Below are 22363 nucleotides of genomic sequence, written 5' to 3' on the forward strand. Positions count from 1 at the left end.
CAAAATGGCACTGTGGAGGAACTGACACCTCAGGTGCACCCCCAGGAATGCCAGCCTCCTGAATTCCTTATTTCCCTCCTTCCCAGTGTGGCATGTTTAAAAGTTTTAACTCCCTACGGAGGAACTGATCATTAAACAAAAACCTTGTCATCACACCTGCCATTTTATTTTACTCTGAATTTCCTCTCAGGTGTTTATAAAGCCATCTGGGATCGTCAATTCATCTCTGAATGGTTTTTATCCCCCATTGCATTTGAATAGGAAAGCTATGTTTTTAGCGAAATCTGACATGTATGGGACTAGATGTGGACATTTGTCTAAGCGGGGAAAATGTGTGGGTTTCGGATTGGATCTATTAGGATAAATACATATGCAGGCATGAGAGACAAAGAAGGTACCTTGTACATATTAGTGGCATTTAAAATGAGATACATTCTCATTTTTAATAGAACGAAAGACAAGTTTGGTGGGCAAAATCACAGTAAACACACAAATCATTGCTGAATGTAGTTTAAGAGATACTGTGGCTGTAAATAACTGGTGGCCCCAATATCTCTTCGGAAGAAGGAGAGCTAAGCTACCACATTAAAGGCAATTTGTGTGGTCTCGTTTTGCATCTCTTTATCATTATTGCTCTATTCCCAACAATCATGAATGTTTCATGCATTTGCAAAAGTCATTTTTCAAACGGTACATTTGTCTACATATTAAATTAAATCTTCACTAACTTCACAGGATTTATTGGTTTGGTCAAATATAAATAGAACATGGCCACTTACTGGGCTTTACCACCAGCTGGGTTCCCGTTCCAAAGAAGATTCCGGCATTGTTATTGCCACAGCATTTCCTGCCTTTACTGAAACCCCTAGTAAAACCCTGCCAAACATGGCATGGTGGTGAGAGGGCAGTTGGACTTCCTGTGCTTTCTTTTTTTCCCTATGTCTCTGGAAATTAGTCTTTGAGGATTGGAAGAAAAAAAAATTGGTTCTGCTACATAAAGCAATATATTTTTATTTTAAAAGACCAAACTTACGAGATTTTTTCAGATCTTTTTGCATTTCTAGGCTTAAATCTGCCAGAGCTGAATCAAATAATTTGTTAATTCTTGCTCTCACATGGGTGAGCTCAGCCTTAGACACACAGGTCTGAAGGGATGATGCAATCTTATTCCACAGGGATGGTTCCCAGCAACAAAGCCATCTGAACTCACAACCAGACTCTCCCCAAACTTCACGGTCCTGTCCCCTACTCACTGGCCAAGTTATTTTAAAGCTTTCTTACTGTGCAATAGTGTCTATGTGGTAGCCAAAGAAAATATTTCACCAGGGAAGAGTGATAAAAGGTAAACAGTCTTATCATTTCCCAAAGAAGTTCCACCATGGACTCATGATATTTGAGACAGACAAGGGCAGGGTGTTATGACACACCATCTCCTATACTTTTAGAAAGCCCAGTCCTGAAATAAATGGAAGAAGTGAACCTATCTTGTTATAAGGAAGGTCATATCCTAGAGGCAAGGATAAGAGCACATGGGAGCCCCTTTATCACAATGCTGAGCATTGGCTGGATGGTAATATATGTCAGGTATTGAAGAAAAGAGAGAAGGTGAGCATCTAAGACAGTTGTATCAGGTCTTGGTGAAAAGTAGAGCTTGAGTGACAGAATTGTAAACTTGGGGAGAGAAGGAGACCTGATCTTATCTCCAACATGACTGTGACTTGCTTATTCTTCAGATTTTTTTTTTAAGATTTTTATTTATTTATTTGACAGAGAGAGAGATAGTGAGAGCAGGAACACAAACAGGGGGAGTGGGAGAGGGAGAAGCAGGCTTCCCACCGAGCGGGGAGCCTGATGTGGGGCTCGATTCCAGGACCCTGAGATCATGACCTGAGCCGAAGGCAGTCGCTTAACCAACTGAGCCACCCAGGCGCCCCTATTCTTCAGATGTGAAGAGAAAGAATTCAAAACTGATGTTTTGACCTCTCAGCCTGGAAGCAGTGGGTGTCCAGAACAAACCCAAGGGACTTATTCTAGAGAAAATGAAAGGGGAGGCAAATGTGGGAAATATGGGGAAGGTGTTACAAGGGTCCCTGTTTTAAAATCGAACTAACCTACCCTAAGGCTCCTCCTTGGGTCAGTTCTGCCTGACTTCTCAGCAATCTCCCCAACTGTAGCTCTGGAGTCTCTTTTAGAAGAAAAAGAAAAAAGAAGATGTGGCCAGTAGAAGAGTTGACACACAATTGTACACACAAGTTAGCAGAGGCTGTATCTACCCAGGTACAGGTATGACCCAAGCTGACATGTGGCCTGGAAATGGGGTTCACAGAGCAGAGAGCCTGCAGCTTCCACATGGGACCAACATTACCACAGTAGTTGTCCGTCCCAGGATTTATCTCAGCATTCGTACCATTTCCCTCTCTCTGCTGTATCATGGTAGGAAAGGGGTGACCGTGGGGGTACTAGGTCAACCCCCAGCCCTCCTTTTCATCAGAGGGGCTGTTACTTTGCTTGCCCTGGACACAGAACCCCATTACTCACGTACTTGGCTTCACAGAAAGCATGGTTCCGGTCCCAAAGATGAGCTTGTTTGTAGCACCCCCATAGTTCACACAGCCTTTAAGAGCCTTACAAGAACCCGCAGGAAGGGGCATGGTGGGATGGGGTGAGGATGGGCTTAGTCTCTCAGGCTCAGCACACCTCAGACCCACCACAGCAAAGGCTGACTTGCCAGCCATCCCTTGGGCCTCCATATTCCCTTGACCTGCCCTGATACTGCCTTTTAAGTTATATCCTTGTGGGACTTGCACTAAGGCTGGACCCCGAGGTGATGCACCAGCAAGTGACTGGAAGCTTTGTGGGCATCTGCTTCCTACACGAAACAGCGGCCAGAGGCCAGGACTGGGGATGGCCACAGGGACACTACTTTTCACCCACTAGTCTTTGACTGTGGACCATTCTCTTTTCTCTGAATTTACTCTTCCAGCGGAATCAGGCTGGTTCTATCCTTGGGAAAGCATTCTAACCGTATCAGATACTCCCTAACAACCCAGCTCTGCTCTCTTGGAGGGCTAGTTAAATATTATTCATTCTGGAAGCAATTAGACCAAACAAGAGAGCTGGTGGCTGACATTGCTTCTCACTGGGAGTGAAAACCCCATTTGGGTTGAGTGCATTGTCTCCAGCAAGCCGGATTGTTCTTAAAAATATAATTTGCATGCTATGCTTTGTGTATTATTCAACTCATGTCTCCTCTCCCTTACAGGCGCATCTCTGAGACTTACCTGGCTTTATAATTAGCTTGGTCCCAGAGCCCCAGATCAACTGATAGTTGCTATCCACACAGACACAAAAACCTGAACAAAAACCTTCACTGTCCTTCCGGGGAGCCTATTAGAGATAAATCCCAGATAAAAAGTCCAGAGCAAAGCACATAAAACAATGCAGGAATATTGACTACTGAAGATTATTTGCTCATTCAATTATATTTGATTCCCTTGCCCATTACAGATTCCACACACAGATGATGAAATTGAATGACTAAACATCCAAAGTCAATCTAGGTCTCTCTGCATATAAGAGGAGCATAATTCATAAAGTTTTCAGATTGGCGAAGTTGAACTTGCTTCACCTTCCCTGATGTTTAATAAAAACGCTAACGAGAGAAACAGATCATTTGTTTGGAGTCGTAATGCATCTGATTCTCTAGTGTCTTGTTTTCACTGCTGGTAAGATTCTAGTCAGAACCATGGTATTCACATAGAGATTAAGCTGATTTGGTTTACAGAGAGTTCTACCTGTGAGACAAGGAGTCCTGAGACCAGGGGCCCAGGCAGGCAGAGGCGTGGACGGCCCTACAGAGCGCCCTGTCCAGTGTGGCCTGCAGTACCGTGAGGATGTACCAAAGCAAGCTGGCTGTTGACAGAAAAACACCTTTTCAAAATCGCTGCTTGGTTTCCGGCACTTACTTGGAAACACTTGTAATCTGGTTCCAGCCCCAAAGAAGAGTCTGTCGTTGTTGGTAGACACTGTGATACCGAGGTCTACAAAAACCCCCCTGGGGCCCAGTAAACACCGAATAACCGGCTCCAAATAACTACCAACTGCAAACATTTGGAGATACATTTAAGACACCAATGTGGTGACACTGTCCATTTTCGTTTTGGTTAAATTTCATCCCCTGCACATTCCTATGGCCTGTGCTTATTGTTTTCAATTCACAAAGATGACAGCTCAAAATAATTCACCCTAAGAAAACAGGGAATCTCAAGCTCTAATCTCAGTTCTGATTTTTTTTGGTTTGATTTAAATTATTTAACTTGTCTGTGCTTCCGCTTTTGTGTCTGTGAAATATGTCTGATGACGTGTGACCCTGCGTATCTTATTAGAGAGCACTGGGGAGATAGAAGGGTGGGTGGGAGTGCAGTGGGTTACACCAGAGAAACGCATTTTGAATAATCTGGGGGAAGTGGGCTTGTTCAAGCCAAGGTATTTACGAACACGAACAAGAGGGACTATGTTAGCTGAAGTTTATTGTCAAAATCACTAACAAAAAGATTTCTCAGTGAAAACTGAAGGAGAATCTATCTGTCTCGTGTGTTCTTCCACAAGGAAGTTAGCAAACACGACCACTTAATCCGCCAGAAGGGAGAGGCTTGGAAAAGGTCAACTGAATGCTGAGGCCTCACCGCCCGGGGTGGGGGTGGGGGGATAGGAAAGAAATGCCAGTCCCTCCCCCACGGCAGTGAACGCACATCGATTAGCTTCCCAGGACACGCTAATTTCCCTTTGCTGTCGGCGGCCGCATTAAATGAAATCGGCCAAAGTTATTTTTTAAAACTGAATTTGACCGTCTTAATGGTCAATGGCGGTGTAGCTAGATCCAGAAACTACGCTCAGTAACTCCCTGAGAAATGGGGGAATGAAACAGAACTCCTCGATGGGATTCGCAGACATCCTAGTGCACAGAGATGAAAAAGACACTTACGTGGTGTGACAGTCACTTGAGTGCCGGACCCAAAATGCAGCACATTCCCCAAGCCTGTCCACAGTGGCTGACTTGACTACAAAAAGCCTGCCACCTCTTCAGAGACACGGGTCTTGGAGCCCAAGGTGGAAGCTACCGCTTCCAGATAGGAGAGGATTCAGACCCACGTCTCCTGAAAACCATGCTGTTCCTTCCTCCACGCAGGTGTAGCCCAGGGCGGCCGCCTCCACCTCCGCGGGGACTCTGCTGGGGCCCGCCCTCAGGGAGGATTCCCTCAGGTCCTGAGTCCCATGTGAGGATCACTCGAGGCGCCAAGAAACTCCTCGGAAATTCAAGGGACAGGCTCAAGAGGCAGGCGGCGGCAGCGTGTGGTGGGGTTGGTGCCGGGGTGGGCATGGCGGCGAGGAATCCAAGGAGAGGGAAAGGAATTAGAGGTGGAAGGAACAGACCTGGAGTGATAGGGTCTGAAGAGACAAGTAGGAAGGGGTAGATACCCACCAACAGCTGATGTCAAAATCTGTCATGCTCTGCTTTGTGGGAACACGCGAGTTCTAGGGGAAAGAAACGTTCCTGGCTCTGTCGGTTGCCCTGACCTATTTAGTAGTGTTCTTACCTCCTGTAACATCTCTCACGTACAGCTGAGAAGGCCCGCACTACAAACAAGATCAGCCCCTTTCTTAGCCCTGTACCACAGAGCAATCTGACCAAATGTTCTACACCAGGGGGCAGGAAGAGCAGCCACAAAAAGATACTTGGAATCTGCTTCTTGGAATGCCTGGGTGGCTCAGTCGGTTAAGCATCTGCCTTCGGCGCAGGTCATGATCCCAGGATCCTGGGATCGAGGCCCGCGTGGGGCTCCGGGCTCAGCAGGGAGCCTGCTTCTCCCCCTGCTTGTGTTCTCTCTCTCTCTCTGACAAATAAATGAATAAAATCTTTAAAGAAAAAAAAGAATCTGCTTCTCTCTAATTAGGCTGTCAATCTGTTTAGCTAATAAGTCCTATGAAGTGTCTTAATCTCTTCCAAGGAAAGGAGTCATATAAATGCAAAAGAGCAGCGGCAATAAGTCAAATGGCTTGCTGGGTGCTTGAATAGAAGGAAACTTTCTGTGTGGAGAGGAGACAGACTGGGGGGAGAAACACAACAGCATTTGTTTTTATTAGGCTGAGTCTATACAGCACAAAGTAAAACAGATCTGGCAATTATTCAGGTAATGTGACAGTCAATTCGGGCAATTTTGAGCACAAAGAAGGTTTCTCAAGGAAGTGCCTAAATCTCTGGATCAGCTACTGACATTAATCAAATTAACTGGACAATTGTGCTGTTTAGACACAAACTAATAAATGTGCCTTGGAAATGGTTCTTCTGAAAGGGTTGCATTTTATAAACTGAACCTTAAAACTGGTCCGGTGTTTATACCTCGCCATCGTTTTGGCACCACAATTGACATTTCCCATTTTTTTTCTTACAAAACATGTCTTACAGTGAGAGCCAGGAAAGTAAGGGTGACCTTCTCCCTGGAGAGTCTTATCAGGTTAACACACGGAAGCTCATTTAGGAATTCATTAAGTGTCTGGGATGTGAGAGCTGGTCATTCTAGATTAAGGGCTTTCTCTCAAGTGGTAAAGGACTTACGGGGAATAACGGTGAGTCTTGTTCCAGTCCCAAAGACAAGCCTGTTTATCCCAGAAATTGGCACAGTGTTTCTGCCCAGTACAAAAACACTGTACTCTGCTAAATTTCCTTCCTCTTCTTCCTCTATAAAGCTCACCAGGGGTATGCTATACACATTGCGACTTCTCCTTGGTGAAGTCTTTTTAAAACTTTTAAAAACCATCCTAATGGAAAATGCAGTCTTCCGTGTTTCTTGACCAAAAAAATCCAAGTCACCAATGGTTTCTCTTCTGTCCTCCCCCATTTTTTAAAAAATTTTTTTCAAACAAGAGCTTGCCATTTCTATGCTTGAAAGACAGTTTTCTCCCTGAACGACAGTTCTTAGGGAATTCTACTGGCCACAGGGGTGGTTTCTTCTCTAGTAAACTATCAGGAAAATCACTTTCAGTTTTTGAATCTCTCACATTGGATGTTTTTATTTCTCCAAGGTCAGCCAGACTTATATTCTCTCAGTCTTAGCCTAGAATTTCCAGACCCAGTTCACCCCCAGTGTTGCCTTCTTTTCTGCCTCTAGCTGAAACCGAATGGGTTAGGGAAGACCCTATTAGCCAGGCTTTACACACATCCTACTAAGTCGTACAAAAGGGAAATGGAACTGAACAGTAAGAGTCCTCGGTTAGAAGTTGAGAAAGCAGAGAATATTTGCCAAAACATGAATGTAGTGGGCAACTGTGCCTCAATAGGGAACATTCAGACCCACCTGGTTTTACTCGTAGAGTTGTCCCCTGCCCAAAGATGAGTTTTCCTGTGTTGCTAGAGCCACACTCTAGTGCTGCCCTTTACAAAAACTTTCAAAGGATATAATTTTTCCCTTTTCCTTCCCCCCAGCAACCTGGTAATAATAACTGATATTTGTAACACTTACTATGTACCAGCCACTAGGCAAAGCCCTTTGTTGGTGTTAACTCTTTTAATCTCATAACAATTCAGCGAGTTAAGTAGTATTATTATCCCCATTTACAGATGAGAAAAACGAGGCATAAAGAGATTAGGTAACCTGCCCCAGGTCACACATCCAGTAAACGGCAGAGTTTGGTTTGCCCAGGCAGTTAGATTCTAAAATTCATGTTCTTAAGCTCTATGCTATTAGCCATTTTTTCTATTTGGGGTTCTCCTTTGAAGTGTGTATGCCAGTAACATTGACAAAACAGTTAGCTCGCTGACCCTAATAAATGTACCCCGAGTGGGTTCTCCTGAAAGGCTTACATTTCATAAACTGAACATTAAAACTGATTCAGTATTTACACCCAGTCTCTTCATTTTGGCACTGCAATTGACATTTCCCATTTTTTCTTGCAACGCAGGTCTTACATTTAGAGCTGCAAAGGTAAGGTGACCTTCTCCCTGGAGAGTCTTATCAGGTTAACACACAGAAGCTCATTTAGAAATTCATTAACACCTATATCAAAGATGCCTTTCCCGAAGCCCCTTGGCTCCACTGTAAACTGCTCTTCTCCCTGAGCTTTGCCAAGCCTAGAACCGCCCTGGGAGCTAGCCCCAGCCAAAGCCACAGCAAGCGCTGCTGGGAACATAGCCTAGCTGTGTGAAGCACAATTCCAAACAGGGTAGGTAGTCTCTAAGATGCTCCTGAAGATTCCCGGAGAGAAGAACTTCTCGGGGGAGGCCAGAATTAGGATGAAACCAACTCCTGTCCTGTTACTTCTAGCAAATCCACTACAAGCCTATAAGCCAAAGAGGACTGAGAGATGCAGTCATTCTACGGCAAGTCTGAGTCATTCTGGATTGCCCCTGGTGGGGAGGTGCTCTCCAGGGTGGCCACAGGGATGGCCCTGAGTCCTGGGAGTTCCCAGCAGCGCTTGACTTATCTTTGGCTGGGGGGCCCGGGGGCAGGGCGGGGGAGACAGTATTTACAATGGCCCATGTGAGGTTGGCACCGTGTGGACAGAGGAGGCCAGGACATACGATGCATATTCCCACCTTCTCCAACTTTCAATGCTCCCTAGTGGCCCTTTTTTGGGAATGGGCCCTCCTGTTTGCTCTATGAGGAAACAATCAAATACTCCAACTGCCTTCCTACCATGCATTTCTGGCTCCCTCTATCTAGTTATTTTGATTGAAGGGTAAGCAAGAGCTCAGCTTGGGTGGACAGGAGAAAAACACTACCCGTGAGTGCACATTTTAAACATTAGGGCAAAACAGGGAGACAGTTTCTGAGATATTTCAAACTGCATAGACAGGTTTGAGAGAGTTAATTTAAAGACTCACTTGGATTTACTGCCAGACTCGTTCCCAATCCCCAAATCAGCTTACGGTTGTTGCCAATATTACACAGTCATAGGAAGCTTTGCAGAAACCGACCAGGCCAATGTGTATCAGGAAATCCCTTTCAATCCCCAAATCCAGCTAGCGTGCTCCTCCAGCTGGGACCCTGGCCAAAGAGGCAGTGGAGGAGACTGTTTATTATTGTGGTCAATTCGTAGCATGGTCGGGGTGGAAAGGCTCTTTTCAGATGAAATAGTTCATCCCTCCACCTTCAGCCCGAGCTGCCCCCTGACCAGCAAGGAGTCGTGCAATCCTGGCAAAGCCACTGGAGAAGGATTCTCCCACTCCGGTGCTCATCCCTGCATTCAATACAGTCAGAACTTTCTGACCCAATGGTTAAGACAGAAAGGCAAGGAATCTGCTATTCTCCAGCCCGTTTATTCCTGTGCCAGGCGACCACACACGTGCCCATGTTCACATGTGCGTACGGCATGTGTATACCCTGGATCATCATTAGAATTCAGACTCAGAATTAACATAAAAAATAAAATTGGGTGGAGAAAACAGCCCCCAAATGAAGCTCAGTGCTACAGCTTCCTTTAGAAATTAGAGCATTCATTACGGATTCAGCAGAGATACTCACGGGGTTTGACCATTAACCTTGTTCCCCCTCCAAATGTGAGCTTGTTGCCTGCATTATTATTCACACAGTGATCTTCAGCTCAGCAAAAACCTCCTAGAAACTGTACTAAGTTTTCCCTAAAGATCTTCTGGAAGGAGCGATACCATGAGCACAGAGAATATTAAGTAATTGTCACAGTAATAACCTGGCACAGACTCCTAGCATCAGCTTGCATTTCAGGACTGTTTCCACATTGGATAAATGAAGGGTATTCTTCCTAAATATTCTAAAGAGGGAGTTTTCCTGCCCGAGCCCAGAATGCTGGCTGCCAGAATCCTAGCAGATCCTCTGGTGTTTTAGATAATAATCCTCCAGGGATTCTGAAGATCGTATTCCTCATTTGGACAAAGTAGGAATGGTTCATGTCCATGGCGCCAAGACCAAGCAGTCAAAGACACTGTCATCACCGTGGGAGAGACAGGGCCGCTGCCAGAGCCCACCTGGCAGGAGGGGTCAGCATGTTGGTCCACCCCTCAGGGTGCTGGAGCCAGGCACCTCTGACTGAAGTCCAGCTTGTGGAACATCAAAGGAGATTCCCACCTCCATTCCAAAGGGCTAGAGACAGTCACAGGCACTGGCCAGCCCTGAATTCACCGACTCCAACACCAGACCTTTTCACTCCCTGCTTAGATGGTCACTAGGAAAAGGACATTTTTCCTTTTGTCTTGGGGTAGACTTTTCCATTCTTTCTGTCCCTTTCCCCAGGTAACACATCTCCAGCACTAACCTGAAATCCTTCTCTTACGGGTAGCTTCTCATATTCTGTCTAGATCATCCTTTGGGGTCTCTCTTAATTTTGAGGGTAACTTGAAGGAGAATCTGAGAAGGGAGCTCCATGGGCACCACTGCTGAGGGTACAGCATGGGGTCCTCTCTTTCCTCCCCTTGGGCTGCCTGGAGGACCAGGGGCTTACCAAGCAACAATCAGGAATGGGCCATTCCTGAGGGAAAGCAAGAAATACGGAGGTAATATGGCAGTCCATAAATTTCCTACTTGGATTCAGTCAGTGTCGTTCCTCCTCCAGAGAATAGATTCCCGTGGATGGATCCCTCCCTCCCACATCCATTACAAAAGGATCTCCTTTCTTCCTACTTTGGTTATTTGCTTGCTGGATCTCTTACCCAAGTCTGTTTAATTTTAAGAAAGGGATATAATTTCTCAAACTGTCCCTATGAAATTAAGTCTGGTGTCACCTATCCTTGGTGTCCTGGCTAAGACATTGTGAGACTCAATTTGTTTCGTGTGTGCAAGTCTGTTTATCGTGGTGGGTCCATGATGACTGGTTTATGGACACGAAGCATATAGGTGTGGGCTGGTGTAAACATTCAGGGGAAGTAGGTGTCCCGTTTGTCTAGAGCAGAGCATTTATGGAAGGGAACAGCTGGGAATAAATTTAGAGAATGGAAATGGCCCAGGTTTTAGAGAGTCTTAAGTGACAGGCTAAGAAGTGGACATAATGGTTTCTCACAATATGAATGCCCACATGAAATGTTAAGTTGGACAAGGGGAGGGGCCAAAAGAAGGGTAGGAAAAGCAAGTGAAAAGTGTGGAATGAGATTATACGCAAACAGTGAATCATGGAACACTACGTCAAAAACTAATGATGTAATGTATGGTGATTAACATAACATAATAATAAAAAAATTTAAAAAAAAAGAAGAGAATGAGGAACAAAGAATTCCTACTGTGTTTAGAGGGGTCTCTCAGGCTCTTTAGCTAACAAACATTTTCCTAATGATTAATACAATTCTAATGAAAATGGTGGTAAGTCCATCATAGTGAGCCTCGGAACTCTCCTTTACCCCTCCTGTCTGGGGTAGAGAGACCCAGAATTTCCACTTCGGGTAGCAGTAATGCTTGCTTCTATAGTTTATAATGACTATTTCCCTTATTTTACGTTTTCTTGACCCTCCAATACCAACAACTTTAAAAATAAAGTCTTGTCTGTAATACTCACTTGGTAAAACCTTCAGCCTAGTGCCTTCTCCAAAGATGTATTTGTAGCTTCCTGAGGTAGTCACAGTGTTATGTGGTTCTACATAAACCAACATAAGGTTACCATTTCTTGGAATAGCTTTGCTGTCAATTAGTAGGACATCGTATGCACGTCTCCATTGGAAGGTACTGTCCTCATTTTTTTCTAAAAGGAATTTACTTGGGATAATATCCCCGTTTATACACAAAGTCTTCACTGCTTTGATGAGGTCTGAGTTTGCAAAACTTCCTCAATTTCATGTTGTGTTTATCTTAAGTGTATTTATTAAGAGGCTGTTTTAATAAACATGTCAGGATTTAAACATCTAAATGATTGTTGACCCCTTTGAAGTAGTCCCTTTAAGACTCTTCAATGAGTATCAGTTTAAGAGCCACACATACCCACCAATGACATGATTTTATATTCATACCTCATTTTGGAACCAAAATAGTACCAGTAACGAGTGTGAGTCCCTCCTTTCTTTATAAATCATAGCTCTGAAAGGCTTTTGATTATTCACAGAAATGAAATCCACCTTCAAAAGATAAAGCCATCTGGATGCTATAAAAAGAATGTGCCTTAAAAAAAAAAAAAAAAAAAAAGGATGTGCCTTGACCTTTAAGGGCAGAATCAAAAGCGGAAGGGAGCCACTAACCTGCGTGCCACTTTCAGCTGAGTGGCTTGCGTGGGCCACTCATTAAAATGTATCAACTCCCTTTGTTAACAAATCAGCCCCCTCACCTCAGTGTCACACCTGGTTCAGGCACAGAGGGTTGTTGACGAGAAATATTACGAATGTAAAGTGGCAGGTGTTGCTGCAAATAATTCTAACAGGAAAGAGAAAAATAACAACAACAAAAAACAAAACCACACAACACTGAACTCTGCAAGTGTGGGGACCGCCCATACCTCTTCGATACTGCTTTCTATAATCCATCTTTATTATTCCCTCCATGACGGCTTCACAACTTGCTTTATCACAGAGAATCCCGAGGAGATGGGGAGCTTTCTAAGGTCCTGGGATTCTCTGCTCCTCCCATGGGGTCAACTCAGCTAGGCTTTGTCCTCGGGGTGAACAGGGGCTGTCCTGTCTCCAGAGGTTTTCTTCTGCTATTCTCCCAGAAAAGGAAAGCCACGAGAAGCTTGTAATCCTGCTGCCCAGCCGTCACCCAGTCCACTTGCCAGATTTTTTAGTTCTACCCGGGGACATGGGCATAAACTCAACTGGGTCCCCAGCACTTATCTGTTAAGGACACGCTTCCTTGGCTCCACACTCCCGATTGGGTCACCTCCCTTTCCATTGGTTTGTTTCTGTCTCTATAACAAAGCTTTTCTTCCTCTTATCTCTGCCTCTTTCCCAAAGCCTCAACGTGCTATGTGGACCTTCAAGAAACACCACTTGCGGTATTAATACAATTTATCAAACTGCCCATAGACCCGATAACCAAATCCAGCCTCTGGGGAAACGTGTCTTCATATCTGGCTCACACATCCGACATAGTTAACAACCACACGCTAAACGAAGCAATTAAATTCAGCTGTGTTTCAACAGGTCCCACTGGGTATCTTTCCAGAAAGGATAATTAGTTAACCCCAAGAACTCACCGGGTGTGACCAGCAGTGAGGTGCCTTTGCCAAAGTAGAGGTTATACCCGCTGCTGAGATCCACAATGCGTTTTCCCTAAACAAAAAGCCCCTTGCAGTAACCACTCTGCTGTCCCCCTCACGTGGCTCTCCATTGACTCTCATGTCTGAAAACCAACCACACAGCAGTCACACAGACCGTGGCTCATCCACGAGACAGTTGCAGAGAAGGTCACCCCACTCACCACAGTGAGGAGGGCGATCACTCCCGAGAACTGCCCTCCCAGGGCCGAGAACCTTGTTTCATGTCATGAAGCCCAGAGTTTTCCAGCAGAGGGAAGTGCCCATCTGGACTGAGGACAGCGGGGGCTCGGACCAGGAGCTGCTCTGAGGGCTCATGGGGGAAGGGTGGAAAGACACCACAGGGAAAGGGGTTGGTGAATTTCGCCTCCTTGGCTCTGGGTTGTACTGGAGTTGCACTCACTGATTTAGTTTCTGAGACACCCCCCCCCCTCCAACAACACTTACTTGGTTTAACAGAGAGTTGAGTGCCTTTTCCAAAGATGAGCCTTCCTTGGCCGCCTCCATAATTGACACAGTCATATGGGGCCTTACAATAACCAGTGGGAGGGAAGGACTGAGGAGGACTCTGAGCAAGGGAGGCCACTTTCCCCTTTGGTGGGAGCAGCCTCACCACCCCACAGCCTCAGCTCCCAGCTCCTTGGCAGGGTTAGGACATTCCTCTAAAAGTAACAGCCAACTGTGCAGAGAGATCTGAGCTGGATCTTAAAGCACCCGTTTTGTTCCCAGAACACTGGGTTTTGGTATCCTGCTCATGCCTGAGGCACACAGGACAATCGCAATGTCAGGCAGAGACATGCCACCTACCATAGGTGGCCAACACTGGGGGCAGAGAGTGGTTATTTTAGGGACCAGGAGCACCATTCCACTCTCAGAGCCATAGTTCTTATAAAGAATATTAATGAAAACAACAACGAAACCAACAAAACCCAAAAGGTACATTAAGAGAGCTGTTTGCACTCCTTTTGGATTGGAGGGGTTCTTATTGAGGAAAACCCGATTTCTGAGTTGTTAGGTCTTTTTCTTTGTCTTATCACAGAATATGGGTGTTGCCTATTATCCTTAGCATTTCTATGTATCCAGAGACAATGAACAAGCCCGTGAAAACTTCTATTTCTTCATGACCTGTCCTTAGGATCGCCTGAATTCACTAACTGGCAGACTTCCCATCAGCTCAGGCCCAAAGAAACGAGGTGCCTCGATCCAGGGGGGCAGTGGCAGTGTCTTAATCCCACTAAAACTGCACTGAAGAAGACCACCACTCACCCCAGCTTTTGAGATTGACCCACTCCCCTCACTCACTTGGCTTTACTGTCAGTCTGGTCCCTGCTCCAAAGCGAAGGTCATTGTTATTGCCACAGCGATACACCCTTTAACAAAAACCTCCTGGGGCAGCCTGGCAGCCAGGCTCCCAGCGTCGTAGGCACAACGGGGAGAGGCACCGACCAATACCACACAACATGACAGTCCTATTCTCCTTTTCCGAGAGGAACCCGGCCACTTTGCCATGCTTCGAGGCTGTAAAAGTGGGCCCATCTCAGCTCACTGAGCACAGCTAATCTGGACCCTAAATTGGCACTCTGAGACATCTAATCAGCTTTCAAACAAGTTTCTGAGCTGTGTATAAACCCATGCCACAAACAAACCATGCCCAAACACACTGTTTGTCTTCAGGGACCGCTATGTATGAGGTACTGCCTGGTGGCACGCTCCAGAACTTCTATAATTTGCATCTTAATTATGGGTTCAAAATACTCAAACTACTCATCTATATAATTTCATGTTAATTATCATGTAGTCATCTCGTAATTGGCAAATAATGAAACACAGCAGAGCTTGGAGGGAGAGGGTTGGCATTTGACTACGTGTTCAGAGGGTCAAGGTTTTGCTTTTTACTGCACCGAGGGTCCAACCAAATGACTCCTCTCAGAAGTGGAGTGTATAGGACGTTCAGCAAGTTTCCTTAGAGTCTCTCCAAAACAGTCATTAGAAGGTCATCTAACCCACTTCCTCTCATTTACAATGTATCACCCCTGAGGAGTTATCGGAACAAGCAGAACTCTCTATTCTCCGTTTGAGAGCCCTTCTCATTCTGCTGCCCGGAGTGACAAAGTCCTGATGATGAATTAATTCCCAAACCCACTGTTCCAAAGGAAACACAGAGAGTGTGAAGACCAAAGAAGCTTGGAGCAGGGAGAAGTCTGTTTTCACAGGTGGAAGGAAAGATTCAGTAATGGAAATAAAAAGAACACAAATTCTGATCGAATGCAGGTATCCCCAGTGAGATCAGCTCTACTGGAAGGGAGGAAGGACTACGTCCAGCCAGGACACCCCTCTGCAGCACCCCTTGTTTTAAAGCAACACACAGTTAGGTTACCTCATGGCTCCCATCACCTACCCGGGGTGACCTGAAGCCTCGTTCCAGTCCCAAAGATGAATTTCCTGGCACTGCCAGTGGTCACACTGCGAGATGCTCCATAACAAAAACCTGCTGCTAGAGTTTCCATCTGGTCTCCGCCCTCCACTGGCTTGCTCAGAGCTCTCTCCATGACCTCCTCCCAGATGCGCAGCCGGGTGGGCCCTCAGGGACCCGTTTCCATTTTCCAGACACTGCGGTTGTAGCCGCTATGAGGGCCGCAGAGCTCTGGTCAGACACCTGCTGGGCTAACCCTATCTGCCTGTGGCCCTCTTTGGCCTCAACTGATCATGGGGTGCTGGCTAGTTGATTAAGGCCAAAGAGTTGTCAAGTTAAACTCTGCAGACTCTGGGAATTAAACTCTTTGTCCTTTTCCTCTCTGGGTTTTACGTTAATGGATCCCTCTTGTCAGACTTGATGAGTGATTGGGCTCAGAAATCAAATGATGAATCACTGTTCTAATATAAGGTCGCGAAGTCAGGCAGAGAAGAGGGCATGAAGGCAGAGAAAGAGAAACAATCAAACCTCTACATGCACAGACATTTCCACAATTCCTATGAAAGTCATTCTCATTGCAAAGGTGCTGCTAAGAAAGTGGCCCACAGATGTTCTGCCCCAGTCCTAAGTGGTACCCTTTGTCTGCCGGAGCCCAGAATTTCCAATGGCCTCTTAGTCAAATACAATCACAAAAGCACACAGGAGTCCCCCAGAGCACAGACTGTATCACCTCTCTCACTACACAGCTCAGACCCCCGTGTGTGTGTCGGATGGTGCCAATGATTGGTACCAGACACTCATCAGCAGGGTTTGGAAATGTCCCCGTGGGGATTCTATTTAGATCCCTACATCCTGGGCAGAAGCACTTACAGGGCTGGATGATGAGTTGGGTCCCTTTCCCAAAGGTAAGTCTGTTAGCACCTCCTCCTGTATTGGCACCCTGGGTCAATCCTTTACATAAATCTCTCTGCCAGAGACCCATGCCCCGAAGCTCTCAGAACCTCCACAGCAGCTCTGGAGCCCACGGACACCGAGGAGAGCTTGTAGTCCTGGCTGGTGCTGTTGGTCATTTCTTTCCCTCCCTCATTGCTGTCATAAAAGCTCAAAAGATACATGATCAAGGGAAGGGGCCCACGGATGAGGACTGGGAGTGCCATCCCCCAGCTACCAATTATATTATGTGAATGGTTGTGGCCACAAAACTCTCCTCTGTCACGTAGGAGAAGGTGTCCACGATGGAGACTCTTCCTCACAGATATTTAAAGGGGCATGAAAAGACGTCATGGTTTGTCTATCTGGACTCTAAAACAGGACAACTCAAAGGTCAGGCTAGAACACATAATAGGAAAAGACATAAATACTTCACATCCCCTCAGACTTACTGGGCCTGACTGTTAAATGAGTCCCGGTCCCAAAAGTCAGCTTGTCCCTGCTGCTAGTCTTCTCACTATGGTCAGCAGCTTTACAGAAACAGGGCAGACACCTGTCATGAGGGTCGCCTGCCTGCCCACCTGCCCGGCTTTCCCCCGACACGACCCAGAAATGCCCTCCGAGCTCTCACACCGCCCTCAGTCACAGGCTTGGGAGAAGTCACTAGGCTGGACACTACACACTAAGCTTTCCATTTTGGGGTCTAGACAACAAACAGCGGGCAGTGTGGTCCACAGAGACACTGACATTAAAAAAAAAATTTTTTTTTTAAATTCTATTTTAAAGCTGTGGGTCACACCAGTTAATTGGTGTGATTGACTCTCTCAGAGGCGACGCTCGGCAATTCTTAAACAAATCACAGTCGGGAGGTGCTTACGGTGCACCTGAAATCTCACTTTGTCTTTCTCTAGAATCGAATATTTCTAAACAAGAGAGTTGACTCAGTTTGGCATGAAATGCTGGTTGGGAATAGGGGGGGCCAGAATGTGTTTTATACTCACAAGGCTTGACTCTCAAAATGGTTCCCGAGCCAAAGATGAGCCTGTTTTGCACAGCATGAGATGCCTCTACGAAAACCACGTGGGGTGGGGTGGGGGCCCGTGGTTTGGCCCTGGAAACAGAGGACTGTTCCACTTTGCTTTTAGGAACTGCTGGTATTTGGCCAAGAAACCAAGGATGTTGGAATAATGGCAGAAACTTTTAAATGTGGAAAGGTCGATTGTGTATGGAATTTGGCTTGTGTTTGCTCTCTGCTTCTTGGCCTAGATAAATGTTGCAACTCTTCGCTTGAAGGAACACTCCGAAGGGTTAGTGTATCTTTTCTTCCAGGGCCTTTCTAGCCCTCTAGCCAGAATTTTCTTTCATCTCATTAATCCTAATCATACTCCCCTGTTCCAAACCATTCTACTCTGCTGTGATGTCCTCTAATTTCAAAACCCATAGCAACTACCAACCACTAACAATTCCTGAAAGCATGGCTTGGAAACAAACTCGTTAGAGCTGGCTTCCACATCCAGTTTTCAACTAAATGGGGCTCTGAGTTGGTTTAGAGCCACTCTGACTGTCCCCTGCTGGGTAGAGCATTCTTACACTGAGTTGCTCTCCGTGGTGCGGGAGAGGGTGGTGTTCCCTCCCCCCCCCCCCCCCCCCCCTGTGTTATGTTTTTGACCCAGGACGATACCCTGAAGGCTACTGTGGCTGGGAGCCGACTGACCATCACTGGGTCCCCAGATCCCACTGCTCAGGTCTCGCTTTGTAACTCTGGGACACTCTCTGAGCTCCCTGTCCCTGGATACAGAATGAGGAGAATACCACTTTCCTATCTTATCTGGACAGGGGAGAAGAAAAATCTTGGATGTCTAAAGGTGCTCTATCCGACCTAGGTGGGAGGCGCTTTATCACGTAACTTGCACTGGAAGGGTCTGAAATAGCCAAATCCTCAATACTTGTGCCCGTAAGCTCTGATGTAGTAAAAAGGAAAAAAAAAAAAAAAAGAAGAGATTCCTCTAGGTTAGGTAACTGAGTAGTTAAGACAGGAAAACGCAGACTTGGAAAGGTTCTATACCTTCAGTTTTTGCTTTATGCAGTATGCTTTTCTTTCCTTTTTGTGAAGTTGTCTTTGGTTACAAAGTGAACATATTCGAATTTTCCACAGCTTTTAATTTCAGGTGCAAGAAATGTATGTGCCCTGTGTTTTTCCCATTACTCTGTGTATGTATATCCACTATCCCTCTCTCTCTTTCTCTCTCATCTATCAAGACATAGTTGTTTTTAACAGTTAATTCTGTGCCTTGCCCAAACTGTAATTTACTAAATGCAGGTGTACTGCCATACTGATAAACTACTAGAAAACAAAACAAACAACCCCAAACCCTTGAGTTTTCCAAGTTTAAACTTTCCCCTTGGAATCAGTGCTTACTTAGTCTTGCCATTGAGTAAGCCTGCCCCACCTAGAACATCAGCTCTTAGCACATTTCCAAATACCTTTGCCATCTGCAAAAGAGAGCCACACACTGGACTAATTTTGTAAAATTACACTGCCTGGCATTCTGTCTGCCAGCCTCGCTGTCTCTCCTGGTTGCTTGTCTCTTTGACAGCCTATGTTTCTACCATTTCTTCCAAACATGATGCAGTACTCAAAGTGAAAATTATCATGCCAGATAAAAGGGAAGATGAAATCATTCTGTCTGAATTCTCTTCATATGTCACATTAGCACATGACGGTAGCAGCAAAAACAGAATTGTGAATCATAGTTTCTAGTTTGGAATTAAAGATTCAAGACTGAAGTTCCCCCAGAAAGCTCAAGATATTTCGTTGACACCTATCTCTATCAGTTATGAGAAAGAACAGATAGAAATTCTCATGCCTGAGCCTGCATGGTCTAGTATGACCCCCCCTACCCACCCCCAGAATCTTACACAGGCAACCTGGAAATTAAAGAATAACTGATTTCCTGACCAAGGACGACGTACTTACTGGGCATAATAGTGATTCTAGTTCCCGTCCCGAAGATTAAGTTGTTGCTTCCATAGTTAGACACACAGCGTTCTAAGTCATTACAAAAACCATTGCCCCCAACTCTTTACACTGTACTGTAACCCTCCACCCATTTCTTGTGCACCCCCTCCTTGCAATGCTTCTACAGCTCAAAGCCACCAGGGACTCTTTCGTACCATTTCCTGCTGGAGCAACTGAGAGAAACTGAGATAAAAAGCTGTAATTAGGAGAGGCTTGACATGTGAAATCTGGCTTGATTTTTCTGCCAAATTTTCCTTTGGAAGGAACAGAAATCCTCTTTCTTTCTATGGGTGCTGTCAGTGATCCCTCGGGTCCAAAGCCAGCAACGAGTCTGGACACCCCTGCTGTCTTGCTCATCCTTTTACACCACCCCATATTTCCGTTTTCTCCCAAATCGTCTCATTTTCCTTCTCTAGCCTTCTGACCCATTTCCTCTCAGTTGACAGCTGTCCCCCCATTTGCTGCTCCTGTGGCCTGTGCCACGAAGGGCCAAACATCTCTGGTCAGTGCAGAAGTGAGGGATGAGTGAGGGGACAGCTCCCTGCCCCCCCCCCCTGGGATTTCAGGCTGGGAAATAAAGACCCCTCAAGCCATAAATCATTCTTGGGGTGGAGGGGAGGGTCTCTTTGCTATGTTCTAGAGAAAGTTATCCCCAGAAGCAGAGAAAGAGAGATTCTTTTGACATTCTTGCTGGAGTTTCAAGGCCTTGCTCAACACAATGGTGATGGAAAATTTTCTTTGACTTACTTGGAATGACAGTCAAACTTGTCCCTCTCCCAAAATAGAACTTCTGGTTACCCGTGTTCCACTGTGATAGGAAGCTCAACAAAAACCAGGCAGATGAGAGAGCCAGCACTCCCACCGGGGGCGCTCACACCGGGGAGGCCCCCCCCCACCCCCCCACCCCCTCCCCCAACCAGGCTGGCCGGCCCCGGGAGCAGGCAGGTGGCAGGCAGGCGGGCGTTGGGCAGGCAGACCATCTCTCTCCCTGGGCAGGCGCAGGGAGCAAAGCGTTCCTGGAAAAGGAGCTTCAGGGCTTAGAACAGCTGTGACCATGTACAGCTGGAGGGACTGAGCCCTCCTGAGAGGGGATTAGAGAAAAGGCTAATGTGAATCTTGTGCTGCTTGCTGCCTAATTAAAGGCGTAGGCCCATTTGTTTTATGCCTGGGCATTTAAAAAATTCTTTTTCTTTTAAGATTTAATTTCTCTCCCGATGATCATATGATTTTGAAGTGCATTTTAATTAGGTCTCTTTATTACATCTTTTGAGTCTGGGAAGGATTTTATTTCTTGGTGAGATATCGGGAACAATCCATTGTCTCCAGATTAGCTCAGCCTGCGGCTCTGATCACCTTGCTCCCTTCCAACCCTGCCTGTTTCCCTGAACACCCCTGTTATGCACTGTCCATTGTCCATCCCTCCACCCCACCTTGTCTCCCATGAGCAATGAGGTTGTGTGGGGAGGACACAGCTTGGTGACTTGCTTTTCAAATTGCCATTTGCAAGTCCTGAGCTCTGTATTGCTGACTTTTAAGGACTAAAGCTACATCTGCCACTCTTTGACCTTTTTTTGTCTGCCTAGAGTTAATATACCTCAATTGTCTCCGTGTGGTCCTCAACCACCATGCCACTTGCACAGCCCTTTGAGGCATGTGATGATTAGCCCCACCAAACTCCACAGGCAAAGTTGCGGGGAGACTTACTTGGAATGACTGATAAGCTTGTCCCCTGCCCAAATGTCAACTTGTTGGAAGAGCTTGTCACACAGCCACCCAACCCTTTGCAATAACTGGCAGGTGACTCTAACAGATCTCTGACCCCAATCTCGCTATGCCACTTCAAAAGGCATCTTGGGTGCCTATGGGATCTGTGAATGTGGGGCCGCAATTAGGCCATATTCTATAGGGAATGATAGGAAACTTGCTACAAATGTGTGCTTCTCCACCTCGGATTCCAATGTCTGACATGCTGCAGGTCTGAAAAAGCATCGGTGAGCTCTGGTCTCCTCCTCCCTTCTCTGTCATTCCCCCATCCACAAAACATCCCAGTCTGTATCTCATTTCCATCTCCAAGCTCTAGCATGGTGACACCAGGTCCTCGGGCACCATTGATCCGCCTTCTCTGAGACAGCGTATGTTCCCAGAGCGCTGTGATTAAAAGACTGGAAATGCCAGGCTCTCAGAGGCTGAGATGTGGGCTCCTTGCTCCTTATCTCTGGTCAATATGTTGTCCTCATTTGTCTGGCTAATGAAGAGCTGACCTTTTTAAGTGGATGCGTTTTGCTGAAATGATAAGGGCCCCGGGGGCTCACAACCATAGCAGAGCTTGGAAGGCAATTTGGGCCTTTCAGACCCTGTTGGCATAGTTCAGTCAAAAGGACCCCAGGCTCAAATGTCAACCTCTCAGCTTTGGCTCCCATGTGCCTGGACTTGGAGAAACTCAACAAACCCTGGGCAACTGGTCCAACATGCTCCCTACTCATTGGAACCAGGCTTCCCCTGGAGGCATCTTGCACATTCAAGATGATCATAACAGCCCGACCTTCTGCCTTAGAGCAGCACTGGCACATCCTAGCTCCACACCCACCTGGCATGAATGGATGCTGCCACTCAGTGGAGCAGACAGCCTCGGAGACGTCAGACGACCTCCCCTACACACACAAAGCAGGGGCAGTCCGCCTCATAGACTACGCCTGCACAGAAAAACATGGCCTCCACTCTCATCCCTTTGGCATGGGGGACCCTGTCCTGGATGGAGAGCCTGAGAAAACAGAACGCCCTGAAATAGCAATGGGAGTGCT

General features: G+C 46.3%; 1 protein-coding gene across 1 annotated transcript in view; it reads right to left on the reverse strand.

Moving 5' to 3' along the window:
* The window catches only part of LOC110585438 (T cell receptor alpha chain MC.7.G5-like), a 403737-nt gene that overhangs the window by 40802 nt on the left and 340572 nt on the right, over window positions 1-22363 (reverse strand). The window contains exon 3 of the mRNA XM_044918383.1: window positions 780-837. Within this exon, the coding sequence (XP_044774318.1) occupies window positions 780-837 (58 nt within the window). The remainder of the gene's footprint in view (window positions 1-779; window positions 838-22363) is intronic.

The sequence above is a fragment of the Neomonachus schauinslandi genome, chromosome 9, assembly GCF_002201575.2.
Source record: "Neomonachus schauinslandi chromosome 9, ASM220157v2, whole genome shotgun sequence".
Taxonomy (NCBI): domain Eukaryota; kingdom Metazoa; phylum Chordata; class Mammalia; order Carnivora; family Phocidae; genus Neomonachus; species Neomonachus schauinslandi.